The sequence below is a fragment of the Arachis stenosperma genome, chromosome 1 (genome assembly GCF_014773155.1).
Source record: "Arachis stenosperma cultivar V10309 chromosome 1, arast.V10309.gnm1.PFL2, whole genome shotgun sequence".
NCBI classification, from domain to species: Eukaryota; Viridiplantae; Streptophyta; class Magnoliopsida; order Fabales; family Fabaceae; genus Arachis; species Arachis stenosperma.
The window spans coordinates 129,691,721-129,702,120 of record NC_080377.1 but is presented as its reverse complement, the minus strand read 5'-3'; the positions used below and the strand labels follow the sequence as shown (position 1 = coordinate 129,702,120).

The 10,400-nt window shown below is 36.5% G+C and overlaps 1 protein-coding gene across 2 annotated transcripts; it reads right to left on the bottom strand.

Moving 5' to 3' along the window:
• Positions 1-7,443: 7,443 nt before the first annotated feature.
• LOC130944816 (GDP-fucose transporter 1-like) lies at positions 7,444-10,400 on the bottom strand. 2 transcript variants are annotated; one of them, XM_057873362.1, is made up of 2 exons: positions 9,198-10,399; positions 7,444-7,697 (listed from the first exon to the last, which is right to left on the bottom strand). In XM_057873362.1, exons 1-2 carry the CDS (start codon positions 10,222-10,224, stop codon positions 7,627-7,629), a joined length of 1,098 nt encoding a protein of 365 aa, XP_057729345.1. In that variant the 5' UTR covers positions 10,225-10,399; the 3' UTR covers positions 7,444-7,626. The 2 variants fall into 2 exon arrangements, with proteins under 2 accessions (XP_057729345.1, XP_057729351.1); XM_057873368.1 differs by lacking the exon at positions 7,444-7,697 and adding an exon at positions 7,773-8,474 and having other exon boundaries at positions 9,198-10,400.

Here is a 10,400-nt window from a genome sequence, read left to right as displayed (position 1 = left end):
CTATTACTAAGGAGTAGGCAAACTTCTCTAGTTTGTGGTACCTTAGTTCAGGGCCCTGTAGAACTTTGCTGATGAAGTAAACTGGATGCTGTCCGACCTCGTTCTCCCTTATCACGACTGATGCAACAGCTTTATCTGCTACTGACAGATATAGGATGAGATCTTCCCCACTTAGAGGTCGGGTCAAGATTGGTGGTTGGCTCAAGAACTTTTTAAACTCTTGGAACGCTCCTTCGCATTCTGGAGTCCATTCGAACTGGCATCTTTTTTTTAATAAAGAAAACAGTGGGAGGGATTTGAGTGCTAATCCTGCCAAGAACCTGGAGAGGGCTGCTAGTCGGCCATTCAATTGTTGGACCTCTCTTAAGCAAGTCGGGCTCTTCATTTCAAGGATAGCCTTACACTTGTCGGAATTTGCTTCGATCCCTCTTTGTGTTAGCATGAACCCTAGAAATTTTCTGGCCTCTACTGCAAAGGTACACTTTGCGGGATTTAACCTCATCCCGTGTAGCCTTATGGTGTCGAAGACTTGTGAGAGGTCTGACAAGAGATCGACTTCTTCCTTGGTTTTCACTAGCATGTCATCTACGTAGACTTCCATTGAGCTCCCCAGGTGGGAAGCGAACACTTTGTTCATCAGTCTTTGATATATGGCCCCTGCATTTTTTAATTCAAATGGCATGACCACATAACAAAAATTTGCTCTGGGTGTGATGAACGATGTCTTCTCCTGGTCCGGTTCATACATCGGGATTTGATTATATCCCGAATAGGCATCCAAGAACGACAAGTATTGATATCCCGAGCTGGAGTCTACTAGGGCATCAATACTTGGAAGTGGATAAGGGTCCTCAGGACATGCTTTATTTAAGTCGGTGTAATCGACACACATTCTCCATTTGCCATTTTGCTTCTTGACTAGGACTACATTTGCTAGCCATGTTGGATATTTGACTTCTCTGATGAAGCCGGCTTCTAGGAGTGCATGTACTTGTTCTTCCACCGCTAGAGCTCGTTCAGGGCCAAGCTTGCGCTTTTTCTGTTGTACAGGTCGGGATTCTGGGTATACCGAGAGCTTGTGGGACATTAGTTTGGGGTCTATCCCAGGCATGTCAGAGGCTTTCCAGGCGAAGAGGTCGAAATTGTCTCTTAAGAGCTTAGTCAACCCTTGCTTCAGGGTTTTCCCTAGGCTGGCTCCTATGTTGGTATTCTTTCCTTCTTCTTTGTCGATCTGTATTTCCTCGGTTTTTTCCCCTGGCTGTAGCCGCAACTCTTCTTTGGCCCTTGCTCCCCCGAGTTCTATGGTGTTGACTTCCTTGCCTTTTCCCCTTAGGTTCAGGCTTTCATTGTAGCATTTTCTTGCCAATTTCTGATCCCCACGCACCGTTGCTATCCCCACTGATGTCGGGAATTTCATGCAAAGATGGGGGGTAGATACCACTGCTCCTAGTCGATTTAGGGTAGCTCTGCCGATTAGGGCATTATACGCTGACCCCACGTCGATGACTATGAAGTCTATATTCAGAGTTTTGGATTTTTCCCCTTTTCCAAAAGTAGTGTGAAGGGGCAGGAAATCCAGTGGTTTTATTAGCGCATCACCTAGCCCGTACAAGGTGTTGGGGTAGGCTCTCAGCTCCCTTTCGTCGAGCCCTAGTTTATCAAACGCAGGCTTGAAAAGGATGTCTGCTGAACTTTCTTGATCCACCAGAGTTCTGTGGAGATGGGAGTTGGCTAGGATCATAATTATCACCACCGGATCATCATGTCCAGGGATTACTCCTTGCCCATCTTCCTTTGTGAATGAGATGGTAGGAAGGTCGGGCGATTCACTTCCGACCTGGTAGATTCGCCTAAGATGTCTTTTGCGAGAAGACTTGGTGAGCCCCCTCCCGCAAATCCGCCTGAGATCATGTGTATATGTCTCTCCGGAGTCTGCGGTGGTGGGTCTCTTCTGTCTGTATCATCTCGCTTTCTCTTTCCATGATTGTTCGACCTCTCCATGAGATATCTATCAAGTCGGCCTTCTCTGGCCAGCTTTTCTATTACATTTTTGAGGTCGTAACAGTCGTTTATTGAGTGACCATATATTTTATGGTACTCGCAGTAGTCGCTGCGACTCCCCCCTTTTTTATTCTGGATGGGTCTGGGAGGCGGCAGCCTTTCAGTATTGCAGATTTCTCTGTATACGTCCACTATGGAAACCTTTAGAGGAGTATAAGAGTGATCTTTCCTGGGTCTGTCGAGACCGAGGTCTTCTTTCTTCTTTGGATCCCTCTCTCTATCTTTTATCGAGGGGAGGTGTCCAGGTTGCCAGCTTGACTCTCTTAGTCTGGCGTTTTCCTCCATGTTGATGTACTTCTCAGCTCTTTCTTGTACATCACTCAAGGAGGTGAGGTGTCTTTTTGATATGGACTGTGAGAAGGGTCCTTCTCTAAGCCCATTTACCAGCCCCATAATGACTGCCTCGGTGGGCAGGTCTTGAATCTCTAAGCATGCTTTGTTGAATCTTTCCATATAATCCCGTAGAGGTTCTCCGACCTCCTATTTTATTCCCAGGAGGCTCGGTGCATGCTTTACCTTGTCTTTCTGAATGGAGAACCGCATTAGGAATTTTCTCGAGAGGTCTTCAAAGCTGGTAACCGACCTTGGAGGGAGGCTATCAAACCACTTCATCGCTGCTTTCGATAAGGTGGTCGGGAAAGTTTTGCAGCGTGTTGCATCAGAAGCGTCAGCCAGATACATCCGACTTTTAAAATTGCTTAAATGATGCTTTGGATCTGTGGTTCCATCATAGAGATCCATGTCGGGGCTTTTAAAGTTTCTTGGAACTTTTGCCCTCATTATGTCCTCACTAAAGGGGTCCTCCCCTCATGGGGGCGACTCTTCTCGGTCACCATGGGAGTTCTGACTTTTGAAGGAGGATTCTAACTTTAAGAGTTTTTCTTCTAGCTCTTTTTGTCGTTCCATCTCCTCTCTTAAGTGCTTTTCTATTTCTCTTTGTCGCTCCCGCTCCTGTTCCAGTTGTTCCAAGTGACCTTGGTGGCCATGGAATAGCCTTATTAGTTCGGTTGTATGGGGTGGCCCATCCTTTTCTGATTCACGCCCCTCGGAGGAGTTCATCTTCGGATTTTTAAATCCAGAGGTGCCTTCCCTATGTTGGTCATTGGTTCCCTGGTGAAGGGTTAGGTCTGCGTCATTATTTCCGGTATCTAGATTCTCTTGTTCAGAATCTGATGCCACATGACCATCTTCCTGTGACATGTCCACCATTACTGGTTGATCTCTCGGGTCCCCGACAACGGCGCCAATGTTACGATGGGTAACCAGAGATTAATGGGTTGGACAAGTTTGGCTGGCCCAATCGTCTGAACGATGAAACGTCCAAATGGGTTTGCGCTCCGAGACCCCCGTCCGACTTGTGTAAGGGAGAATGGGGGGTGGTACCTGCAAAGACACTCCGATGCCAAAGTCAGCAAAGGAGTAAAACAGGTCTAGAGAGTATTGGGCTTCTGAGATACCTAAGAGGTGTCAGTGTATTTATAGGGGTGAACCCATAACCACCGCTGAAGTAGTTCCGCCTTTTGAGGTGGATAACCGCCCCCTTTATCTTAGGGAGGTTGAGATATGGCTCCTGGAAGTGGGTAGAGAGATTTTAGGGGCAGTTACTCATTTGAATGAGTGATTATCTGCCAGCTAATCTTCGTCCCCGACTTCTTTAGGGTTAGTCGTGGTAAGAACTGACTTCGTAGGGAGAAGGTCGGTATAAGGTGAGGCTCAATCCTTTTGGATTGGGCCTTTTGTTGGGACCTGGGCCTTATCATTGGACCAGGGTATGAATAATAACTATTATTGATTCCCGTGATACATATGGTTAAATTATTGAATATATTTTAGTTTATATTCAATTTATATGGATAAATAAAATATAGAGAGTTAATTAGATTTTTTTGATTCAGAATTATTGAATAATATAAGTTGTTACAGTTTGTCTTAACAAAAACAAATACTTAAAAATGATATTCTAGTTATGTTATAAAAGAATATTAATTTATCTAATAGTTTTTGTAATGATATAAGACTATAAATTTAGATAATGTAAAGTTTTAATAGATAAGTATGTTCATCATATCATTTTGATTTTAAGGATGAATATAATATCAACAAATGAAATATTTTCATGGTAATTTTTAACAAAGGCAGTTTTTTATAATAATCTATTTTGTCATGACAAAAAAAGTTCCAAGAACAAAATTTATTTTATATTAAATTATATTTATTCATATCGATTTTAACATAAGAATATTGTCTATAAATTCAACTACTTATATTATTTACATAGAAATATTTAAAAAGATAAAATTATATTGTAAATATTTTAATTTAATTTTAAACTATGTATTTCTACCGATGAATAAATGTTCTATTTTAAAGGCAGGTAAAATGATTATTAATTACTTTTAATCATTTTAACAGTAAAAACAATTAATCTTTGAATTTAATTATATCTTTATAAAATATTTATAGTAGTAATTACTATATGTACCTTCATTTAAAAAAAAAAAAAAAACTTCATATGTTTTCATGTGTTTACCCTGCGCTAGACACGAGTATATACTATATGCTAATATCATTTATTCCTTTCTTTTTTTTTTTAAACGCAACGTTAAGTCAATTTTGGTGATCATTAATTGAATTTTTTATTGATTTAAATTATTAAAATATTGTTGCAAAAATATGATCATATATATAATATATCATTTAATTATTCTACATAGATCGCACGGGTTATTCCAATGAGTGAGAACATAGAGGTAGTTTATAGAAATAAGGGTCATTTTGGTCTCTAAGATTTGTTTTTAATTTTTTATATATATAAAATTGTTTCTAAAATTTAAAGTTAAATTTTAAAATTGTTTTTTTTACTTAAATATTAAAATTTTATATCAAATTATTCATAACAAAAAAATTTATAAAATAAAAAAAAAAAGAAAAAATAAGAGAAAGAGAGTGTTTCTGCTCGTATAAATAGAAAAGAAAAGAAGAAGAATAAAAAAGGAAAGAAAAAGAAAAAATTGTCAACGATCTCTATCTCCACTCCTGCCGCCATGTTCATACAATTTTAGTTTCTAAGGTATGAACAATTTTAAAACCAAGTTAAATCTTAAGACAATTTTATATGCAAAAAAAAAAAGTTAAAGACAAAAAATATTTTCGATCTATACCTTAAAAATCAAAATTGTACTTAACCCTTCGTAAAACTAACATATTATATTGGATAAAAAATCTTAATAAGCCAAATTAAGAATCATGTAACGTAAATACGCCAAAGTGAAAATCGTTTCAGCAATAAGCCAAATCATATTTTTATATAATTCGAACCATGCTGGTTCGAATTTCATTTCTACATAATTCGAACCAGCTTGGTTCGAATTATACATAAACACATGCATACACATAATTCGAACTAGCTTGGTTCGAATTACACACAAACACACGCACACACTAATTCGAACCAGCTTGGTTCGAATTACACACAGTAATTCATGGTATAATTCGAATTATGCTGTTAAAAAATTAATAATTTATTTAAAAAAATTTATTAAAAAAATTAATAATTTAAAAATTAAAAAAATATATATTTTTATTTCATACGTTAAAAAAAGCTAACAAAATATTTAATTACGAGACTTCTTTAAAATATTAATGAGCTATCAATTCGAATTCCATACAATACTTTTCTGTCCATTTTTAATAGTTCATGAATATTTTTTAATAAATTTTTTTAAATTATAGTACAAAAAATATTTTATCCTATGCAAAACAATTTAAAAAAAATTGCTTAAAAAATGTTAGGAGTACTATAAAAATTTGTAATGTTATAATAACTTAGGTAAATACATGCATGTACTCAGATTTTAAATAAAATACTCTACATAGTCAATAATAATTTAGAAATGAAAGAAAATATTTTATTCCATACAAAATAATTAAAAAATATATTTTATTCTATACAAAATAATTTTAAAAAATGGCTTAAAAGATGTATGAGTACTATAAAAGTTTGTAATATTCTAGTGATTTAGGTAAATACATGATAAAAATATTTTTTCTTTAATTTCTAAATTATTAGTGACTATGTGGAGTATTTCTTTAATGTCCTAAGTCATTAGGACATTACAAATTTTTATAGTACTTCTAACATCTTTTAAGCCATTTTTTAAATTATTTTGCATAGAATAAAATATTTTTTTATGATATAATTTAAATAAATTTATTAAAAAATATTCATGATAATTTTTTAATAAAATTATTTAAATTATATGGTGAGATATTACATGATTCGAATTACGCATAGGGAAGTTCGAATTACTCTGATTCAAATGATATGGTGAGCAATTCGAATTCTATACAATACTCTTCTGCCCATTATTGATAGCTCATGAATATTTTTTAATAAATTTATTTAAATTATACCACAAAAAAAAATATTTTATTCTATGCAAAATAATTTAAAAAATGGCTTAAAAGATGTTAGAAGTACTATAAAAATTTGTAATGTCCTAATGACTTAGGACATTAAAGAAATACTCCACATAGTCACTAATAATTTAGAAATTAAAGAAAAAATATTTTTATCATGTATTTACCTAAATCACTAGAATATTACAAACTTTTATAGTACTCATAACATCTTTTAAGCCATTTTTTAAAATTATTTTGTATAAAATAAAATATATTTTTTAATTATTTTGTATGGAATAAAATATTTTCTTTCATTTCTAAATTATTATTGACTATGTAGAGTATTTTATTTAAAATTTGAGTACATGCATGTATTTACCTAAGTTATTATAACATTACAAATTTTTATAGTACTCCTAACATTTTTTAAGCAATTTTTTTTAAATTGTTTTGCATAGGATAAAATATTTTTTGTACTATAATTTAAAAAAATTTATTAAAAAATATTCATGAACTATTAAAAATGAACAGCATAATTCGAATTATACAATGAATTACTGTGTGTAATTCGAACCAAGCTTGTTCGAATTATGTGTATGCGTGTATTTGTGTATAATTCGAACCAAGCTGTTTCGAATTATGTAGAAATAGAATTCGAACCAGCATGGTTCGAATTATATAAAAATATGATTTGGCTTATTGCTGAAACGATTTTCGCTTTGGCGTATTTACGTTACATGATTGTTGACTTGGCTTATTAAGGTTTTTTACCCTATTATATTGCTAAAAAGCTAACAATTTATCTTTATTAAGTCATATTACTATGATATAATCACAACTATTATGATTATTTGAGTTGTTAAACGTTGTCCAAATTTATTTTGTGAATATATTAATGTTTCTTTTTTGTTGAACAAATTAACTAATCTATGTATACTTTTATTCTAAAGTATATAATAATATTGATTATAAAATAATCTCCGTGCATGCCACAATTATTACACTTGTTTTAAACCAATAAATAAGGGAGACTGAAACTCATCAGATCTCTTAATTATCCTTAGTCCTTACTATTCTTTTCCTTTGATATCTTCATCCTTCTAACTTCTAAGTTCTAACCAAGTTCTGTAGCCATTGTAAACATGTGTCCTTCTTAATGGTAGTCTAAGTTTTCGATCGCACAACTTCAAGATCTTCTTGTTCTCTCGTCGTACTATCCTTAACATTCAGTTCAGCTACAAGTGCATCAGCCGAGGCATGAAGTTAGAAGGGAAAAACAAAAATTGCTATTTCTATCTGAGAGAGAATGATTACGATAATGATAACTGATAAGTAATTGTCATTATAGAACAATATGAATAAGTTATCTCCATCTTCAGCATTTTGAAGTGCCAAGACAGATACAATCTTGCCCTGCACTAAATATGAATAATAATAATAGATAGCAGTGTTGAAATAACTTGAAGCCGCACCCTTGATCGTTTGACAAAACCTTTACATTTTGTAAGGACCTCATGGTAGCATTCCCGCATCACACCAGTACACAGATAGAGCAAACAGATTCTATCTTTTTCATCAAACATCATAACAATTTTGGGTAACATTTCAACAGAAGGTGTTCCCACCACCACCACATCCTTCTTCACAAGTTCACAAGATATTTAAGCGAATTCCTAAGGCATTCAGGGAAATCCCTTTCAAGAAATAAAAATACCTGTCGGTAAAGTTAAATTTGGTAGGCTTCTGGGGAAAAAAAACCCACTGTTAGAGAGTTAGGATCTATAATTGATTGCAGACATCCATACTCCATTGGTAAATATCACAAAGAAGGTAAAATAACCGTTCAGGGCTATTTTAGGGCAGTGACTTAGCAAGAGCAAATAATACACATGTCCAGCATTTGGTTACAATGACCTCTAGAAGTCTTGGAAAACAGGACGCTCTTTGGTTAAACCAAAGAACTCAAAATCAAAACAGTGCAGAACCTTCTCTGCTTCCAAGTATTTGACTTCCTGACAATAAGAATAATTTCATCGGTGGTTTTAGGACACTAATAAGTAATAACTGTTGAATTCAATCTAATCAGGTCCCCAGTATTCAGATATATTAAACTCTATATACCATCAAAGAATGGTATAAAAATGAGTTCACAATGCAGCATTATTAATTATGAAGGGCTATGGATGCAAACTTTTCAACTCAAGAATGGTACCAGTTTGTAGTACATATGTAGAGGACTATCCTAACAAAAGACAGAGCTGTGACTAGAACTACATGAGGAGCACTAAAACCTTGGCTAGTTAAGCTTGCTTTTTGGTATTCAGTTCATAAATGCTCAGAAGCATTTTGGTTTCGCAATGCCCCTGAAGATTCGCTTAAGAATAGTAAAGAGATGGCTCAATTTTAAAGCACTTGCCAAAGTAACCAAGCTACAAGTAATCCATCATGAACGCGGTTAATACTAAAGACAGAGGAATAGTTCTGTCATAAGAACACTGATCTGATGATTAATCAAAAGCAACCACATACTGGAAAACCCAGAACAATAAATCAAAGCCTTGCAAAGAAAGAAGCAATAAGCAACACCACAATTTCATAACCTTCTGAGAAAGATACCTCATATTCCATAAAAAAATTTGTCAAGGCTGTTGAGACAATACAGCAATAATAATACACCATAATCACCAAATCACTGAAATGCTACAAACAAAACATTACTCATGAAGCAAGTTTACCCTTTAATAGTCTCTCAGCTTCCAAATCATGACCATCATCATCATAATCACCAGGATTCTTCTCAACATCCACCATTGTATCACGCTGCACCGGGGCAGGCCCTGTAACTGACTGCTGATAAAGAACTCCACCAACAATGGTGAATAGCAAACAAAGCAATCCGAAGGGGCTGGCGTGCTTGTCCCAAATGAGCACATTGATAGCCACAGTGAGAAACTTGTTCACAACGCCAGTGACAGTAAACGCCGTGGCGGAAACGGCCTTCCTTGCCGCAAAGCCAAAGAAACTAATCGCCAATCCAAACACACAGGATAGCCCAACAGCAGCAAGAGCACTGGGATCAAACAAGCTCCCGGAACCGGATCTCAGAGCATCGAAAACCTCAAAATTCTCACCGGTAAGGAACCAGAACAAGGGCGCAATCATGAGAGACAACAAATTGTTGTACAAAACAAAACCCCAAGTGTTCAACCCTAGATTCATGACCATGTGCTTGATGTAAACCATCTCAGTGGTGATTGTGACAAGATAAGCAAAAGCCCAAGAATAAGCAGTGAGGGTGAAAGCGGAATCAGTGGAGACATACCCGACGGCGCCGGCAAGGATAACGACGAGGGAGAAAAATGTGAGCTTGGAGGGGCAAGGCTGGTGGCGGAAGACGGTGTCGGCAAGGGCGACGAGGAGAGGGGTGAGAGATCGGAAGACGATGAAGGTGTCGACATTGGCGTGGCGGAGGAGGTTGGTGTTGGTGAAGATGGCGAGGAAGAAGACGAGTGCAGCGGGGAAGAAGCGCTTGGCGGTGTCAAGAGTGAAGGGGTCGTGGTGGAGGAACCCTAATTTGCCGAGAAGATAGACGCCGAGGGCGGAAGTGAGGTACTGGAGTGCGGTTAAGAGGCCGGGGTAGTTGAATTGGGTGATGGCGTACTTGTTGATGATGGCGAGGAGACTGGAGCAGAGTGCGTAACCGACCACGAGGAAGGTGGTGGTGTAGTGCTGCTTCGATGCGTCGATTCGAATGGAAGACATTGGCGGCGGAGTGAGAAAGAGGGCTGGGATTGGGGTTGGGGTTTATGATTTAGATCACCGACACATTGAGGACACATTGAGGAGCAGTGGGAGATCTTGAAGACCAAGAAAGAAATGGAGGGAAGGAAACGAAGACCGTGTCAGGGTTGAAATAGTAAAATTGGGCGCCCAGCTGA